At 42.2% G+C, this 18,996-nt stretch overlaps 2 protein-coding genes across 4 annotated transcripts in view; one reads left to right on the top strand and one right to left on the bottom strand.

Annotated features, from left to right (window-relative positions):
* The window catches only part of LOC109144126, a 36,455-nt gene that overhangs the window by 15,513 nt on the left and 1,946 nt on the right, over positions 1 to 18,996 (top strand). For 2 of the 3 annotated variants that reach the window (XR_002044663.2, XR_002044664.2), the window contains exons 5-6: positions 5,521 to 5,729; positions 14,505 to 14,587. The gene's annotated coding sequence lies outside the window, so the exon portion shown is untranslated. Of the gene's footprint in view, positions 1 to 5,520; positions 5,730 to 14,486; positions 14,588 to 18,996 lie in introns of all 3 variants that reach the window. The other variant, XR_002044662.2, reaches the window with a different exon arrangement.
* The window catches only part of LAMB4 (laminin subunit beta 4), a 41,877-nt gene that overhangs the window by 11,129 nt on the left and 11,752 nt on the right, over positions 1 to 18,996 (bottom strand). Inside the window, exons 11-28 of the mRNA XM_010395615.3 lie at positions 18,711 to 18,899; positions 17,922 to 18,101; positions 17,111 to 17,220; positions 16,568 to 16,647; positions 15,456 to 15,606; positions 14,405 to 14,536; positions 13,456 to 13,641; positions 12,152 to 12,273; positions 11,348 to 11,468; positions 10,243 to 10,420; positions 8,735 to 8,878; positions 8,273 to 8,504; positions 6,522 to 6,679; positions 4,771 to 4,995; positions 3,444 to 3,664; positions 2,174 to 2,270; positions 1,482 to 1,857; positions 958 to 1,118 (exon numbers count right to left, since the gene is read on the bottom strand). Coding sequence (XP_010393917.1) covers positions 958 to 1,118; positions 1,482 to 1,857; positions 2,174 to 2,270; positions 3,444 to 3,664; positions 4,771 to 4,995; positions 6,522 to 6,679; positions 8,273 to 8,504; positions 8,735 to 8,878; positions 10,243 to 10,420; positions 11,348 to 11,468; positions 12,152 to 12,273; positions 13,456 to 13,641; positions 14,405 to 14,536; positions 15,456 to 15,606; positions 16,568 to 16,647; positions 17,111 to 17,220; positions 17,922 to 18,101; positions 18,711 to 18,899 — 3,063 coding nt within the window. The remainder of the gene's footprint in view (positions 1 to 957; positions 1,119 to 1,481; positions 1,858 to 2,173; positions 2,271 to 3,443; positions 3,665 to 4,770; positions 4,996 to 6,521; positions 6,680 to 8,272; positions 8,505 to 8,734; positions 8,879 to 10,242; positions 10,421 to 11,347; positions 11,469 to 12,151; positions 12,274 to 13,455; positions 13,642 to 14,404; positions 14,537 to 15,455; positions 15,607 to 16,567; positions 16,648 to 17,110; positions 17,221 to 17,921; positions 18,102 to 18,710; positions 18,900 to 18,996) is intronic.

Consider the following 18,996-nt stretch of genomic DNA (forward strand, 5'->3'; position numbering starts at 1 on the left):
GTACAACAGGGCACGGGAGCCCTAAATCTTAGTTAATCCCTCTTTTCCCCTCTTCCATTCCCTCCACATCACATTTTGTTGGCTTTTTTTTTTTTTTTTTTTTTTTTTCTTTTTAAATCTTATCTAGGCCGAGTTTTTCTTTCCTGAATGAAACACAGAGGAACTGTAAGTGGGAGTGCATTGCTTGTAGCTTGTGTGTTCTGTGGTGGGCACCCTATCTTCTGGGGGTTCATATCTTGGCAGTCATCTCTTGGGAGAGGATTCTGCTGACCATCTCCTGCCATTGTGGGTGGTCTAGCATCTGTTCAGAGCCCTGCCTGGTACATCCCCATCTTTATCCAGAAACCAGTCTGGGACATCATCATTACAGCTATTAGGAGCTGATGGAGACTATATTTAGCTCAAGCACAGACGGTGTAATTCTTTCAAAAATGCCAAGGAGCTCTGTTCTGCTTTCACATTCTTTGATGATGGAGAGCTACTTCTGTATCACATAAAGTGAAGTATTTTCCCATGGGAACACTAAGAAGCTGCACTGTGACACTATGCTTTAATTAAACAAACCATTCCTGTACAAGATCGTTTAAGTATTCCTATGAGCAAGAGGAGTCAAATGTGGGGGGAAAATCCTTTGCTGTTCTATTGCATGGTCTGTGAGTCTGTACTGAGAAACTGGGTGACTTTTATATTATTATGTAAGCATTTGGATTCATGAGACTTCTGACTGATGTGACCCTGGCATATGCATCTGAAGTTTGGGATGCTAGAAATCACAGCATTTTAAGATAAAAGAGAATTTGGAAAGTCAGTATAAAATGTTGTTAGTGTCAACATTTTTGTGCTACCACAGGAAGCTAAAATCTAGGGATCTTTGAAATGTTGTATGGTTTAATGATGAGAAAGAATCCCAGAATTTCAGGGAAAATGTCCACCCATTTCAATTCAATGCTGGCTTACCTTTGAAGTTCAAGTAATGAAAACTTTGATGCAGATGTATTTTCTGTTGTAGAAGTTCAAACACTAGGTCAGCTTCTTTTCCAATATCTTCTATGTTCTTGTTAAGGTCAGGAAACTCATGGGGCAAACTGTGAAGGGGATCCATCTGTGTAACTTTTTGTCTGAAGGGGAAAATACAAGTATGCAGAAGTCAGACTAGATTGTTCTTAAACTAGAACTGAGTTGCACAGTATTTTAGAGGGCAAGAGATACATTTATAAATAAACAGAAACATTTAATTGTAATGCCTTATTTAGAAGACCTTTAGTATGAACTGGAAAATTCCAGCATTTAATTATGTCTGTATGGGTTAGGCATGTATTAAGGATTATTTTGTTCACAGATCTATTGAAAACAGTGACTTAGTAGTCCAGCATCTGTGTGCTGATCAGAAGTGGGACTTGATGTGTAGGGAAAGCTGGTGGAGTCTGGGGGATGACAGTTTCTCAGCCAAGGGATTTTTTCAGGAGCAGCCTAGCCCTTACTGAAGGTAGCCCTGAAAATCCCTGATGCCTGAAAAGGCCTCCAGTGAAAGGACAGGATGTTTCAAAATCTGTTCAGTTTCAGAAATGGCATCTTCAAAGGCTTTGAAGCGCATGTCACAGCTGGGCATTCGTCCTCCTTTATCTTCCAGCTTTGCTGCAAACCTCATTAACCCCTGCACAGTCTGAGCAAGGGCAGCAATTTCAGTGTCCCACTGATCAAAACAAAGATGACACTGACGGCAGGAGGGAAAGTCCTTCTCAAAGCCGCGGCTGCACTGGTCGCAGAGCCGGCCAGTGACGCCAGCACGGCAGTTACACGCGCCGGTGGCTTTGTCGCACGTGGGATGGCGGGTCCCATCCAGGTTACATTCACATGCTGCAAGAAAGGAACACAGGTTACATCCAGTTTTTCCCTTTCTGTGGGATTAATGCTTGCAAAAGGTGCATTTCAAGGTAATAAAAGCAAACCAGTGTTTGAGTTAGAGCAAGTTGGGCTGCACAGTAATGGCTCTTCTTCATCTCTGACTTCCATCTTAACCATTGAAATAACAATATAGATAATACAGATGTCCATCTCATACACACAAGTATATGAAAGGCTGTTTCTCTACATGTATGCCCTGTGAATATAAAAGGTAAGCATTTATGTTGAGGCAGTTTCTAATCCAATTGTCCCACTTAATAATACTTACAAGCACAATGCATCTGGGGATTGCCAAAGTAGCTTTCCTCACATTCATTACAGCATCTTCCACTGTAACCTGGCTTACATGGACACTGGCCTGTAACCTGTAAAGACAGTTAGGACTGAATAACTTCCAGCAGAGCCATAGGGCTGGATATACATTATTTCAGCTGTACAAGGACTGCAGCAACACTGCTTGCCCACAGTCTTTGAACACCATGGTTTATACAGTATTGGCCCAACTTTCCTGTCTTCCTCCTGAAGGTTCTGAAAACAAAATGCAGTCTGAGAAATGGCTTTACTTTACTAATGTCAGAGATTTTGTATGATCCAGTCTACTGATGCCCTTTGAGAACTCATCCTTTGACTGTCATCTGAGAGGATTCTTTTTCTTTGCAAAACAGACTACATTTTTATTTTTGCTGGATCAAAGTACTCATCTGAACATTTCAACTTTAAACTACACGATATATCAATTGTAACTGAAAACCTCGAAGGTATATCATGCACATTGCCCTAGAAAAATTATTTTGTAATTCAGCTGTTAAATTAAACTGCAGGGAATGACAACTTTGATAACTGCTAGTAGTTCTTTGAGGTCAAGAACTAAGTTTGCTATAAAAAATAATAAATCTACTAAACAAACTGGAACAAGCTGAGAGCATATTGAAAGAAAAATGTGCAAACACATCAGCAAAACCTTAGGATAAGCTCCTGGTGCTCTGAAGTCAATAGCAAAATTGCTGTTGACTCCATGGGATCACAATTTCACCTCTCCATTCTGAAACTCTGTTTAATTTTTTCTACATTCCAATCCTAAAATGTGCACAGGAATTAAAGATGAGAAAAGGTACTCTAGTAGTCTGCTAGATGAGGCATGATTAATGTAATGGCCACAGCTGCTACTTTATGAAAATAAACACTTTAAAAATACTCATAAGACTCTGGGGTCCAAGCTTGGATTTCTTTCTTCCCTATATGCATATTTATGAGGCAGTTTTTTCCTATGTGACATCTTTTTACAAAGTATTTCTAAGATCCACTTGACAAAGAAACAACAGGCAAAGAGAAATTGCTTACCAGCAAAGCCACATTATCAGAACAGCACTTTTGATTTAATGACTCACAGTGTGATTGCACCAACTACAAACTTTCAAAGAATTTTTTGTTTTCAGGGAGTATGACAAAAAAACAATCCTCATTAATAAGAGGGTCCCCACTTTGTCATGTCAAAACACCAGCACCCTGATTCCTGGAAAGCAGAGTAATTTTCTTGCCTGGTTGCACTGGTTGCTTTGGGAATTTTTTGGATCACAGTCACAGGTCTGACATCCTTTTCCGCTAGCCAGGTCCCAGTAGCCAGAGGCACACTGGTCACATGTGGCACCCAGCACATTGGGCAGGCAAGGACAAGCTCCTGTGGCTGGGTCACACAGGCAGGCTGCATCCCCCCCTGGGCACATGGCAGGGTGAACACCTGCCAGATTGCACATGCAGCCTGGAAAAAGAAGGACAATTACTACAGCAGACAGTAATACAGACAGCTGATGGACAGTCAGAGCTGGATATAAAGCCCATGCTGTAGGTTTCTTTCTAGTGACTTCGAGCACGTTTACTCCAATACACATTACCTATCTTTCTATAATGACTTATATATGGCTTTGAGAAAACTTACTGTGAATGTTCAACACTTTTAATACAGGCACAAAAAATGAAGGCTCAGTGAATTTTGAATCTTATTAGAATGCAATGTTAAATATGTTGGGTAAGGATAAGTTGATTTACAGTAGGCATTATCCAGTGTGGGAATCCCCAGTAAGCCAAGTAAGTTAAAAAGCGTTCCTTGTGAGGAGCCAGAAGTTCTTGCTTAACCATTTCTAACAGACATCTTCCAAGAATGAACAAGGGATGGGCTTGGACTATATTTTAGAGATTCCCAGAAAAACAGTTTCTTGACTACACTTATGATTATCTTGGCCATAGAAATTAAATCCTCGATCAGGCACATTTCTGAAAATGATTATTGAGAAAAATTGTGAAGAAGCTTGTGCCGTGCTTTTCCTTACCCTCCTGCCGTTCTGTTCAAAGTGCTGAGTTATTGATGAGTCCTCATGGAATTTATTAAATTGCCTTAACACTCTCACTCTAGCCACTTAATGAAAATAACTGGTAAGGCAGGAAGTTCAGCAAGGGATCATCTGGTTAACTGAGCATTGCTTAGTTGGCATCAGCCAATGGTGTGGATAAACAATTATCTTTGATTCCTTTACTTTTGATTCCTTCGTGAATAAGCTGAATGAATATTTATTTTTCTAACAGTGAGTACGGCCTTCATTTCACAAATGAGTATTCTCTAGGAGTGATATTTAGTATGAGATTTAGTGAGACTTGGATTACAAAGAATTTAATAGATGTCATATTATTTGTATCACTGATATATTTATATTTGGTAATTAGAAAAATATATTTGTGATCCTTATATTTTGCTCTATTCACCTGCTTTAGTTTTGCTCTCCCTCCAAGGTCTAGCCTCTCCTTATAGCCTATTTTTGTTAAAAAATTTCTTGGTAGTAAAACACAGTTGCAGTGCTGTTACTTACTTACTTTGACAGTTTTGATTGAGGGCTGAGCCAAAGTAACCTGGTTTGCAGAACTGGCAGTTTGCACCATGGGTGTTGTGTAAACACTTGGTGCATTCCCCGGTGACCCTGTTACAGGACTCTGGGTCTGTCAAATCAATGTTGTTGTTGCAGGGACATGGTGCACAGTCAAGCCCAGGGCTGCTTGGGTTTTTGTAGAATCCACTAGGACACTCATCACACTGATTGCCTGTCAGAGGAAGGTAAAAATAATTGCTGGCTGATGGCAATTCAAGTGAAACATGTAATTTCCAGTAATATTGTTAAAAGGTTCAGATTGCCTGTTCAAATGCACATTTCCAACGGAAAATATCCACCTGTTTGAGACCATTGCCCTTTAATCCTCTGATCAGTTTAAATTATATCTTCCTCACTGAAACCTGATGGAAATGCACCCTCCTCATCCCAAGTTGTTTATACCAAGGAAGTCCTTTCAGCAAGAGCAAATAGATGCCCCCTCACACAACACCTCCAAATATCTTTTTTCATTGAAGTCCATTCAATGGCAGTAGTCAGGGTTGACCATATTTGCAGGATTTTCGTTGGCCCTTCACTCCAACAGCAGCATTGGAGGGTGGGGGGTGCCCAGGAGTTCAGATGAACTCTGAAATGCTCTGTCCTTGTTTGCTGGCATTACAACTATTTCTGCATTTCATCCCAATGCCTGCTCTGATTTGGGTGCTACCTCTGCATCTCAAAAACCTTTTTTGTGCAGGCTGGTGTTCCTGGAACCACATCCACTGGTTCATCCTCAGCCAAGGACTCTGTTCCTTCACTGTGCTCCTCAGGACCCAGAGCCTTTCTCAATCTCTGAGAAAGTGAGAGCACTGCCACAAAGGTGACCAAGTCTTGCTGGAAAGGAGCAGGAGGAATAAAGTCCAAAACTGAGGAGTGCAGCGATTTGTGAGGACAGAAGTCCCCTGGGTGAGTACCAACAAGAATAATTTTGGGCCTATGACAATTACTCAAGCAAAACCACTCTTGACTTATAATGGAACCTTGCCTAAGTAAAGATGACAGCATTGGTTTAATTTTCAGCAGTGCTTCCCATTAAGCTTTGGTCCCATCACAGGAGATCTTTCTAATGCCCAGGGGAAGGGAAATATCTTCAGCTTTCACTTCAGCAATTCAAGCTAAGTCAACAAGATCTTAGGAAATGAGGAATCAGTTTGCTGCAAAAATATCTGCATTTGAGACAGCTGAGAATAGAAATCTCATTTCTAAAGTGACCATTTGAACCATGAAGCAGTCACTTTTACGCATAAATGTCAAAGAGTTTCCTCTACATGGAGAAAGACTTTCTCTGATTAGGAAATCTTATCAGCTCTTTTTGATGCCCTATTCTTTCCCATTTGGGCTTCCAGTGCTTCTTTTTCAGAGGTGATGAGCAACTGCAGTTCTCCCCGCACTCCCCACCAGATTAATGGAGTGCCCCTGGAGAGGAGATTTCCAGAGAGTGACATCAGAATAATTAATGTCTTCACTGTATCCACATAGGTGAATCCCTTTTTAAAACACTAACTGCACAATTCCCATTCTTCTTAGTCAGAACTTACCCACATAATTTCACTAAACCTGAGTGCTAACTCTTCTTAGCTGTTTTTTTACCATTACCTCACTTGTTATTTCTGAACATATGACAGATGGAGGATGATCATTTTTTTCTCTTATGTTAATTTTAGTAGTGTCAAAACCAGTCCTTACTTTGCTTCGTACCTGAATATCCCTCGAGACAATTACAGACTAGCTGTGCAGACTGGGAGTCCTGGTAACAGGAACGTGCAAAATACCTATTGCTTGTAGGTGCCCCTGGGCACATGCATGGGCGGCAGGGTTCTCCATCCAGAGGATTTCCATAATAGCCATCCATGCACCTGCCAAAGCAGTCAACACAAAGCAGGACAAATTGTCAAGTGCTCCATGCAGGTGAATCAATTTATATGTATATATTTAAATTAATATTCCAGATCATTGTAATGCTATCTCCATCAGTTGGTATACATATATCAAGCTTCAAAGGTGTTCTAAAATGGAAAATCAGAGCTTCATTCTCAAAATCTGGAGCAAAAAGAAAAAGACACGTTTTCCTTTCAAGGAGTGTTTGGGAAGACTTTCACCTACTCTGGAACAATTTTAATCTAAATGATTATGATATGGTATATCACACATGTTCTGCGTAGGCAGCTAAAACCTGCCATGTAAATATTCTGTATATTTGCCTATCAGCACATATATTCATCTATTTCTATACAGACATACACAGAGTGGTTGGCATGACATTAGAAAATGCTGGCACAGGCAAAAAAAGCAATGATTCATAACGAGCACTCAGAGAATACTGCATATTTTAGATGGAACATAATTGAGCCATGCTCTGTCTGACATGTTCTGCAAACCTGGGGAAATGGCTCTTTCAAGGTGCTGGTGGCTGTGCTGTTACCTGGACTGGTGGGAGACTTTCAAGGCTCCCTGGGGGCTCAGCCACCCTTCCTACCACTGCTGTTTCCGCATCCCAACCCCCTGTGGTTCTGCAGCTGTGGCAACAGCAACACAGTGGCTTCTGAAGCATCCTGTCTTTGATCTGCTTTACTATGGCAAATGGGAACACAGTTCTCCATATGTATACAGGCAAGGCTAAAAGACTTGGCTATCTAATTATCCTCCCCCTGGGGTCTGGAGATCCTGTAGAGCCACAGGGCAACAAGTATTTCCGTCTCCCATTTTTAATCTGTTTGCCGTCTACAAGTACAACAGCCAAAGACTGTACTGTCTAAAAGCACTGCAGGAAAAGCTCAACAGGTTTCATGGGGAAATCCTCTTAAAAGTGAATGACAGGTACAGTACAGCCAAACTAAACTAAACAAACTTAATTTTGATGTCCATGTTGAACTGTGATACTGCTTCCAGTGTACAGAATAAAAAATAGGAGCAGTGTTCTGAACGGAGCTGGAACATGTGGGTAAAGTCATTTGCTGCTGATATGGAACTAATATGACCAGCAAACAGGGCATGTTTACTTATGTTCCTTAGAGGTAATTGCAGGTATTAAAATGAGTATTCAGCACGAGGTTAGCCTCTTGATTAACCTCGTGCTGAATTTTAAATTTGAAAGCTGGCAATTTGAAAGCTGGCGGGAGTCAGTTTATCCCACATGCAGCGCTTTGTGTGTGTCTCCAAGCATATGGTGTCATGGCCTCCGTGTCTCAAATGCCTTCTTGCAGGGAGCCCACTGCAATGCTGAGTGCATGCCCTACCTGCAGTCCACCCACAGGCATTGCATGCACACTCCCACATGCATTTGCCAAAGAAATAGGTGCCTGACATTCAGTAGCCGGGCTCGGTTTCATCCTGGTTTGGGTACATGTTTCCTGTTAAGGTCATCAGTGCATTTGTAGACCCCAGCTACACAGGCATTTTGGAGAGCACCAGTGTCTGGGGGAGCTTTGCAGCACCGCCCATCAACTGACCTTTCACAGTGGCTTCCAGCTGTAAACCCATGGCAGTTGAGGCACACTCCAGTCAGAGGGTCGCACAGCTCCGCATGGCCATTACAAGGGCAAGGACGGCAGTGGGGGAATCCAAAGTACCCAGCCAAGCAGCGGCTGCAGCGCTGGCCATCCACCTCCCGGCGGCAGGAGCACTGCCCCGTCACCTGGTCGCACAGTGTGCTCAGCGAGCCTTGCGGGTGGCACTCGCACGCTGGAAAACACCAAAAGCAAAGGTGTGTCCTTAAAGTATTCCTGCCAAGCCATCCCATTGCTGACGCTGCTCAAAGGCAGCCAGGCAGCAGGGATGGAAAACCTGTTATTTGTGGAAACATTTTTTATATTGCTTCACACATAATCTGGGATTCAAAGCCCTAAAAATTGAGGTATGGGTGAAGAGCCAGCTAGTGGTACTGGTAGTGGTGCTGGCTGCTGAGCACTCACCGTAGCAGCCATGGAAGCCAAAGCCGTAGCTGCCTGCAGAGCAGGTGTCACAGCAGCGTCCCACGACGTTGGCTTTGCACTGACACTGGCCCCCCAGTTTACTACAGTTGGCATTCAGCGACCCTTGGGCATTGCACTTACATGCTGGCAAGGGGAAAGAAAATCAAAACAGGTTTGGTTGTCAAGGAGTGTTACTGCTTTCATCAGCTTGCAGGTTTCACACTTTGAAATAGGTAGGAAAGAGCTTGATTATTCTTATCAGGGGTTCACTAACCTGATGATGGCCATGGTTTAGATCATTTCATGGTGTAGCATCAATGGTGATGGTATATCAGACACCAGCACAAGTCTTGGTGTTGCAGTTGCCACATTGAAGGCACTGCCTTCAGCAGGCATTTGGGGTAGGACAAAAAGGGAGTAGCAAGTGTAGATCCAAATGGAGATATCCTGAAGTCTAGAAAGGTTTGCTACAAATCTGCATCTAGCTGGAGCATGGGACATAATCTGCAATCTTGTACTTAGTCTGCATCTGTATACTATTTGTCTCTTTCTGGACACTTTGGACTAACTTGTTGAGTGAAGATGCTCTGCTAACTCACAGAGGATGTTTTCCCAGAATGCTCTGGAAAGCACTAAAAAACCAAAGTGCTGCATTTCACTGGGGGAATCTCATCACTTCAGGAATTAGGCTAATGGGGAGTTAGCACAGCCCAAGCCTAAATGAGGGGTATACTGGTTGCACAGCCATGACCTCATCACCTGATACTAGAGTGAGGCATCAGTCCTTCTAAAAATCACCCAATCCAAGTAGATTCTATCTCTTTGGAGGCATTGCTGCATGGCTCCCTGAAAGGAGCAGGCCACCAAAGTTGTTCGGAAAGGCCCCTCCTGTTACTGGAAGTGCAGAGAAGCTCCATTTCTCTGGGCCAAATACCTGGGAAGGTCTGTGAGCCACTGAGCTCAGCTAATCTTTCCATGGTGGGTCGAGGAGGCTGCCTAGGAACTTCAAACCCCACCTGCCATTGCCTTCTTGTTGGAACATCATCAAGGTTTTCTTGATGAATCTCTTCCAGTATATTGACTTATGTGCCATCATGCCTGGAATCTTACTAAGGCATCCAGCTGGCCTACATCATCTAGAGAGAGGGCTTAGAAACTTCTCTGTCATTTTGCAGCAGCCAGAAAAGTAGGAAAGTTACTCCCTTGGCCATATGGTAAAGGCATCTGATACAAACGCTCTTCAGAAGACACAAAATCACTGCCATGGTCCCTGACATGCTGCTCCATGAAGCCCCTCAGGAGTGATGAACTCGGAGATTCATGCCACCAAGAGGTGTTTGTAGCACACATAGGATTCAGTGGGATGTACCCTGTGCATCCATGGATACCATGTGCTGACCAGGTTCACTTCTACTGCGGGCTGAGAGCTCTACAATCAACATATCCTACAAACTCAAGGGAAAACCAGCAACTGCCCAGCCGAGCTGCCTGTGCAGGCTGGTCCTTACCGACGGCGCCGTTGTGAATTCGGGCTGACAAGCTCACTATGAGCCGCGCGCACACTTCGGGCAGGACGTGAGGCCCAACTTCAGATGCAATTTCAATACAGTGATACTTCTGGTACTCATCTAAATCCTTTTCACTGCATAAATTCTCCACAGAGCTGATTCTGGGAATAAGTCCAAGCTTTGTCATTAAGAGAGAAAAGAAAATATTTTTGCTTAGATATATTGAAAACCAGAATTTCCCACATTCTCTTAATGTGCTTTCCATTGCAACAACAGAGGCCTGGAGCACTGGGTTTCCAAATCTGCAGCTGTGCCATTCTGTCATCTAAATTCACATTTATTCTGAAGGTCTAGACATTCCCTGAGTTCTTCAAATAAGAGAGACTGTGTTTAAAAAAATAAAATTATAATAAGACCTCAGATATGTGCTCAGAACTGGTCTTGCTGGGTTAGTGACTCCAAAAGCAGCATCTGGCCAAAATTTTTACTTGTATTACTACGATAGAGAAAAATCAGCTGAAGGTTCTATGTCCAAGTATAGCCAGCCCTTGTCAGGTCCAGTTCTACAGCAATAATTAGAGAAATAGACTTAAAAATATTTTTCTCAAGAGAAGGACCTAAAATTAACACCCAGTTCCTGACTTGATGGAAACTTGGGAAATATCTGGACCTGATTCCCAGGAAGTACACGACTAATTTTACTTTTCCATTTCATCTTTAATAATAATACCCATGATCCCTACAAATTAGAGATATTTTGAAAAACCAAGTGATGAGGAGCTGCACAAATTTATATCCATAGCTACAGCATCTTGTCAGCATATGTGGGCTGTGTTCATAATCAATGAGCAACAGATAGAGGTACATACTCTGACTATCAACATGTGCAACAAGTATGGCTTGATGTAGTGCTCCATGAAAATTAAACCAGCTACAATTCTGCCTTTCCATACAAAAATATGCAAACAGTGCCAACAGAGATAAGCAGAACCTGAACTTCTATTAAAACACACTATAAATTATTTTAAAATACTTCTAAATAGTCTGTAAAAAAAATCACTGTGTATGAATACAACCTCAAGGGACTTGTGACAGAACTACTCACTGAGTCAATCAAGATGAATGATTTTGCCTTTTTGTCAGAGGCAGAGAGCTGAGAAAAATACACATCCACAAAATATTCCGTTCCCGGCTCCAAGCAGACTGGAGTTTGCAGAAGTGCAATCCTGTTTTGCAGAAATTAAGTACAGTTATAGCCGGGAGTCTGGACAAGGCAAGTGTACTGGGTGTTTTGAGCTCTCCCTTCCCTCTGTGCCTGCAAACTAATGCCTGCAGCCTGGAGCAAGCCCTGCTGCTGTGAGGAGCACACCCAGCCCCACGCTTGCAGGCTTCGGGAAAGCTGCTGGACTTCTGCTGGATAATTCACCAAGCGTAATTTAAACCTGGGGAGATTAAACTGAAAATGGCAAAGGGGTTTGCAATTCACTGTTCATATTCATCCTCTCCTGTCCCTCTTTAATCAAGACATTGGTCACATCCTCTTAACTTCTCTCTATTCCTTACACAGGTCCAGGCTGAAAAGCTGGTTTTGAAAATAGGCTAGGACAGTGACTTTAAGTCAATATTTTCTTTCTATACTGAAGTAGCTGTAGTTGGATCTTCACCAGAGCAACAACCAGCACCAGCTGGATCTCAGGCTGCTCTCCTGGGTTTGGCAAACCTTTGCCAGACTGAGGAGTGGGGCATCAGACTTCCTTAGAGCCTACGTAGTATTGTGGTATGCCAGCTACAGAAAAGGCCACACATGTGTTTCTGATCCCACTCTCCCACACATGTGTTTCTCTGCAATGCTTCAGTAAACGATTTGTACACAGAAGATCTACAGGCAAAAAGACAGGAACAGTCAGACCTCTTTGTAGCTGGGAGAGGTAACTTGTGTGGCTCCGGTGAAAGGACCTTGTTTTTGCAGCGTTGATCTGACAAGATACCAGCGGGCTGGATGGCAACACTTGCAAGCCAGTCTTCCAAGAACTATAAACGAAAGACAAAAATTATGGTAATATTTTGTATCTGAAAAACCTGCTTTCTCTTTGCAATGGTTAATGAAAGCCATCTGAATGATTGCACACTGCAGCGACAAAACAGATTTTATTCTTTACAGCACTGAAAAACAATGTCACTTGTGAAAAATTTATTGTATTTGCAATAGCTAATGAAAAGCAGAGACGGAAATGGGACCTCAGCTGGTTCAAATGGAAACAGCTCTGTTAGAGTCATTGGAGTTGTTTCTTTTCTTAGCACAGTGTTATTCTGGAGATATCCTTCATTAGCTGCCTTCTCACACATCTAATAAGAAACAATAAACATAAAAGACTTTGTAACGAATGTATTTAAAACTCAACTCTTCAATCCTTAGTCAGAAAAAGCTACCTCAAACCAGCCCACTGAAAAATTGTTCTCATGTTTTAAGAAACCGGGAGATTTTTTTACCTTAGAGTGACAGTCAGAGAACAGAATATAATAGACAGCAGGAAAATCTTGAGTTGTGGGACTGTCCCAGAGAATTGCAAAAGAATAAGGCATATACAAAAGCTGGTACCAATAAAACGCTTGTGTTTTTGAAGACATGGGTGAGGACCTGAGTTTAACCAGATTTGGATTAACAGATTTCCCTAGACATGTCTTCATCATTGAGAAATCTTCTCCAGGCAAAAAATAGTAATTTGCTATTTTCCTACAATTTTCACACATCTCAGAGTCCAGCTGGAACAACTGGGAAGCTAGATGCCTGCAAAAGGCCTGGATAAATATCTATGCAGATCACTCCTGCCTGTGCCCATTTTACTGCCCAAAAAATCCCAGCTAGGAATACAGAATGCTTATCTAAAAGGAACTGCATTTTTCATGTGTTTGATTTGTGAGTAAAAGTATAGTCCAAGTATAGGTGCCAAAAGAGAAACATTCAGAAGATGAAATCTTGGCTGATGCTTAGAAAACAGTTGTAGTGCTGATTTTTCATATTTGAGTGGAAAGGGTTAAGGGGGTCAGTGGAGGGCATATTACTTGGTTGGCAAGGCAACTTGCTACTGGGTGAAAAGGCAAGGAATTTTAATTCTAAATATAAAGAATAGAACAAGTTTCTCATCCTATTATTGACAAAATAGACCCTGCATCTATCACAACATCACAAGACATGCAAGACATCACAAGTACCTCAGGCTCATAACGAATTGTGATATCAAAGTCCATAGCAAAGGGAACATTGTTGATGGCAAATCTCAGCCCAGCTCCACTGGGAACACGGGCGAAGCCATGTCCTGTCCATGTGACAGCTCGAGCAGCACTGGGCTGCCGGAACACCACTTCTGAAACCGAGTCCTGTCCAAACTGCATCGCACCCTGCAAAGACACATTGACATTTCCATCAAGACACAGAGTAAAATTACCAAAAAAACAAACTCAGAAAAAAGAAAGGAAATACTTTTGCCACACTGTTTACTTATTTTAGCCATCAGTCTCATTTTCTGAACAAGCTCAAAATTGACAATCTAAGAACTCTCCCAAAGATAGGATGTTTAGGGTCACATGTAAAGAAAAGCTTCCCACAAGTTTGCAGTAACAGCAATAAGAGGGACTAGAATAATCCACTCACCTCTGAATATTTGGCATCTCCAAACATTCACGTTGCAAACCATAAACAGAATAAGCCTGTTTTCATACCTGGCTGGCCATTTCATTATAAACTGGATACATAAATATCAATACTTAAAATGGCTGCATTTAAGTGCTAATGTCTTGGTAAACTTGTTGGAAATGCCTTGCAACCAAAAAAAAAAAAAAAAAAAGACCAAAAAAAAACCCCAAAAACTTTACCTTCCATAATGATTTTTCTCTTCCAAAAATTCATGGAACTTGAGTCTACAATGGCACTGGACATAGCAGAGCAAACCTGTCAGTGTGAATAATAAAATGTCCAACCCAACAATTTTTTTCTTTTCAATATTTTTTATTCTTTTTTATTCTTTTATGATTTAATTTGTGTCAGGATTGTAATGTCTAGGACTGTGAATCCCATGTGCTCAGGCATTTCCTTGCCCTTTGTTACAAAATAAAATTTTATTATTTGGTGTAAACTTAAGTAACTACTCAAGTACTAATTTACCTGTTCCAGTCCAGATTTTCTTACAGTTCGTTTCTTGTTCCTGTTTAACACGATCTTTCCATTTTCAATCATGAACTCATAGCCTTTCTTCTGGAAATAGATGTCACACCTTGGAAGAGTGCTTGGCTGAACCTATGAAGTAATAAAAAAGGAGCAGCACTGTCTCAACAACACTGAAGGGGGGTAAGCAACTAAATGAAAATCCACATTCTTAGAACAAGCTCTATTCTCTGCTGGGTGAAACTCTAAACTATGACCCAGCAGCTGTTGGAAATCTCTTCCCCTCACTGCCTTAAAATTAATTTGCACTTTTCCCTCGTAAGCTATGTCCCAGACATCCGTTTTCCATTTAATTATTGGACTGTAGGATGAATACTGGTTGTGATTATAGCTAAATATTTGTGGATGCGACCTGCAAATAAACAGTTTTTATTATTTCTTATCTATAGTTTCTCTACAACATGCCAGAGAAAAAATATTAGTAAAAGCATAGACAGAGGAAGGTATGCATTCCAGGCTTGTACTCAGCATGGGGAACAACTACCCCCATGTTGAAGGGGGGAAAAAAAAGTAATTAATTTTTCTAAAAACATTACAGATGGATGCCAAATTCTTGAGGAAATTGGGCTACAATCAGTGCCTTTATATAAGGCAGCAGGAATTAGTCCAGTGGAGCAGAGAGTAATTTGATTCTTCCCTTGATGGAGATTCCCAGAAATAGAACATTTCATGAGAGCTATTGGCAACTCAAACACTTTCCTCTAATTTAAATAATTAAATTAATTTCTCTAATTCATGCTAGTCCAGCCTGCACTTAAGAAGCAGCAAGGGCAGCTTTGCAGGTCATACCATGCTAGACTGACTGTCCCTTTTTAACAGACACAGTTATGGGATAGTCATGTCCACGATGGTCAAGGGACTTGCTTTGCATTCTCCTGCTAAAGAGCTGCTCCAGATGCTCCCTGAGCAAGGGCTCTTCTCAGCCTCAGCTCCTGTGTCACCACCACAATGATCCCCTCTCAGTACAACACCTAAAAAGCCAAATACCTACCAAGGGTGCAGAGCCAGAAAGGGGCTTTGCATGCTCAGCTTCATAAATATAATAATCCAGGGGTAGAAAGAAGTATCCTGGAGCTGGCTCGTTGCACTGGCGGCTCACGATGTTGGGCAGACACTCGCACTGACCATCCTTTGGTGAGCACCTGTGGGAGGAGTTGGTAAAGGGAGGACATCAGTGTGGCACAGCGGGGTCCTCACAGCATGAAGGCAGCTCCAACCCACCCTTGTTCCACCTTTGCTTAATCTCATTGCTGGATTGCCTCCATTACTAAACTTCTTCCTATCACCCACCTCCTCTGTTTCTGATGCTGGATTTATTCAATGCTACTTTTCCATGACTTCAGAGTCCATGACTTGCTTTATCTTTGTCTGTTGCGTACCTGAAGCACTGATCCTTTTGTTTCCTGAGCATCTGTTACTGTATTCCTGTATCATTTATCTTTTTCTATAAGAATCATTGTATCACGGTTCTTAATAATCTGTCACCCACAAATATCAAGGCAGGACATGAGATCAGAAGGACCTTTGATGTGATATGGAATGTTTTCATATACTTACACTCATATTTAACACACCAGATGATTTACCTGCTCACAAAGAGCTGCTCTACAGCATGGGAGTGTGTGCTCCTATGTCTGAAGTCTAACAGCAGTAGTGAAGATCCCTGCCCAACAGATTTCCAAAGGAGCCCAACTGAAACCGATCTTGCTTCTAAAATTACACATTTTAAATAGGAGCTAGAAAAAAAAATTCTCACATTTAAGGTAGATGTAGGAAGCTAAGTTAAAAATGACACCTCTAACTTCTAATTTCTAATAATATTAGGGTCTCTGATTCTGTCAAGGCATACATTTTGTATTTTATATTAAACACATCTTGGTTCAACCTGATCCAAAGTTGGCTTCAAAGGAAATAGTTAAATCCCCATATCACAAATAAATTTCCAAAATCTCCACCCAACTTTACACTGTTTGTATATGATGAAATTCCATCTACATTCTATTTTCCCATCTGCACTGTGACTGTATTAACCTAACCAGAAAATCTAGCCTAAGAGTTTATAAAAATTAAAACCAAGAAAGAACTTGAAGAACTTTAACTTACAAGTTATTCTGGGATCCACCAATATCACAGCCACATGGAGAACAGCCATACAAGCTGTTGCCAAGACCCCAGTATCCTACCTGGTACAAAAAGAAAGATTCTTTTATGGCAAATATTTAAGTATGCAAACCAAAGCAAAACAAAACTCGTTCTGCTGAATGAACAATGCTCTCCACCACTGTGCTTGGCCATGGGAGTCTGCTTCTCTTACCAGATAGCAGGGGTGCTCAGCCACTGCAAGAGCCAGGTATTTACCCACTTGTGCAAGCAAATAGCTCTGTAAACAGCAAAGATGGACCAGGGACGTAATTTTGCATTTCCTTTTCTTCCTGGGAGTGCTCCTTCCACTGCAATTTGATTGCATAAATGTTTGGGAGCAGTGAAAGAGAAGCAGATATGTCAATGCAAAATGGGAGCATACAGCTGTAAAATTATTTCGAATTTTGACTAATTGTTTACTTTTATGGCAAGGAAAAGGTGTGGGATGGGTGAGGAGACTTCCAAAATCACATGCAGAAGCAAAACCAAAAACTGAGTACATACAAGGCATTTTTCACAGTGTTGCCCTGTGGTGAACTTCTGGCAGAGGCACTCTCCTGTGGCAGGATCACAGATGGAGAAGGGCAAACTGCCCAAGGGATCACAGTTGCAGGCTGCAGGGACAGAAATGTGCAGTTACCTATGCAGGCCCCAGTGACAGCAGCAGGACTGGCATTTATGTTAGATGAGGCATCAGCATGACAGGCAGTCTCCACCCTCCACACAGACATTCTGCAGATGAACGTGCCCTGGCACCCTCCAGCCCTCAGACTGCCCTTGGAAAATGAACAATTTCCTCAGTGGGTTCCTCTCTGGGGGGACCAGAGGCATTGGCAGAAAGTCCTCTGCAGTGGTTTGCCAAGTGCTGTGTGCTGATATGCAGTGCAGTCCTTGTGTGTGGCTGAGCACCTGGTATGGGCATAACGTGCTTACAAACCCACAGTGCACCTGGGCAGGAGTGGGATGTGTTTTTCAGCAAGCTTCTCTCAGAGGAATGGTTGGCTGGAAGTTCTCTTGGCAAGGCAGAGGTCCTGTCATCTCAATCTCCCTTTTCAATTAAATTGCATATTTAATAACCCCTCTATTAACAACAGCCTGATCTGTTATATTATATTATGCATTCTGAAAGTGATTTTGCATTGTTTCAGTCTTGGATGCTGCGCCAGAAACCTTGAATTACATTGACATTAAATTACAGTAGGCAACTGGGTATTTTGTGACTCAATAGAGCATTAGTGTGTGGATCTGTGCATTCAACTACCTCCATGCCTTAAAAATGCTTTGGAAAGAGGACTAGAAGAAGTGGTTTACGTACGCTGGCAGCCCAGGGGGTCGCTGCTGCTCAGCCCGTAGTAGTTTGCCCTGCACTTGTCACAGCGAGCGCCCTCCACATTTTCCTTGCAGGGGCACCGGCCCGCGACCGTCCCCAGCGTGGGATCCGTGTGGCTCTCGCACACGCCCTCGTGCAAGGTGCCCTCGGGGTCACAGTTGCATGCTACAGGCAGGGTCAAGGAGACACATTAAAAAAGCTCGTCTAGATGTAAGCATGAAAATGCAATTACAGAGCTGCTGGTAATCTGCCCTTTGCTCCTTAAGGACTTTTCATGTCAATCAATTGCTACAATTAAATTACACTCAGAGTATTTTCTCCATCCTGTGTTAATAATGAATTTAGGTCATCTTTCAGAAGAAGAGCTTTCCTGTCTGAAAGACTATTTTTCTTGCATATAGCAGGTATCAGGCAAAAGTTATTTACTCCTCCCATCATTTTGCACCCTCTTCTGTAATCCCTGAAGGTCACAGAAGCAACATCACTACTGATATTCATATTTATATTGACATTGTTCAAGAAAGACGATAGCTCTGCTGGATTTCTAAGCTCAGTTTAGCAAGGAGTTGGAATATGCAGCTCTTTTTAGAATGCTGGTTCGAGGATATTTTCATGCAGTGACTTTGTAAAGCAGTTTGGATGTTACAGGTACGGTAACATTTTTACAACCATGTGGACATTTAAGCATGGGGCTGGCTGTAGGGCTCAGAGCAAAGAGAACCATAACAACTCTGTTTTGAGTCATTTTTACAGAAGTTAAAAAGGGAAGCTTACGGAGGCACGCCTGAGGATCTGAGATGACTTTGAGTGGATCCTGGTAGAAGAAACGTTTGCACTTGTCACAGTGTTGCCCAGTGGTGTTGTCCTGACAGTCCTCACAAACGCCACCGCTGACCCCACCGCTGGCCTGGTACACGGCCATGTCAAAGTGGCATCTGCTGGAGTGGCTGTTGCAGTTACAACCTGAAACCAAAACGAATGGGGTATTTCACACCATGCCAATATTGTGGTCTGGCTACCACTGCTGTCTACACTTAACACAGAGTTACTGGTTACTTGT

The sequence above is a fragment of the Corvus cornix genome, chromosome 1A, assembly GCF_000738735.6.
Source record: "Corvus cornix cornix isolate S_Up_H32 chromosome 1A, ASM73873v5, whole genome shotgun sequence".
NCBI lineage: Eukaryota > Metazoa > Chordata > Aves > Passeriformes > Corvidae > Corvus > Corvus cornix.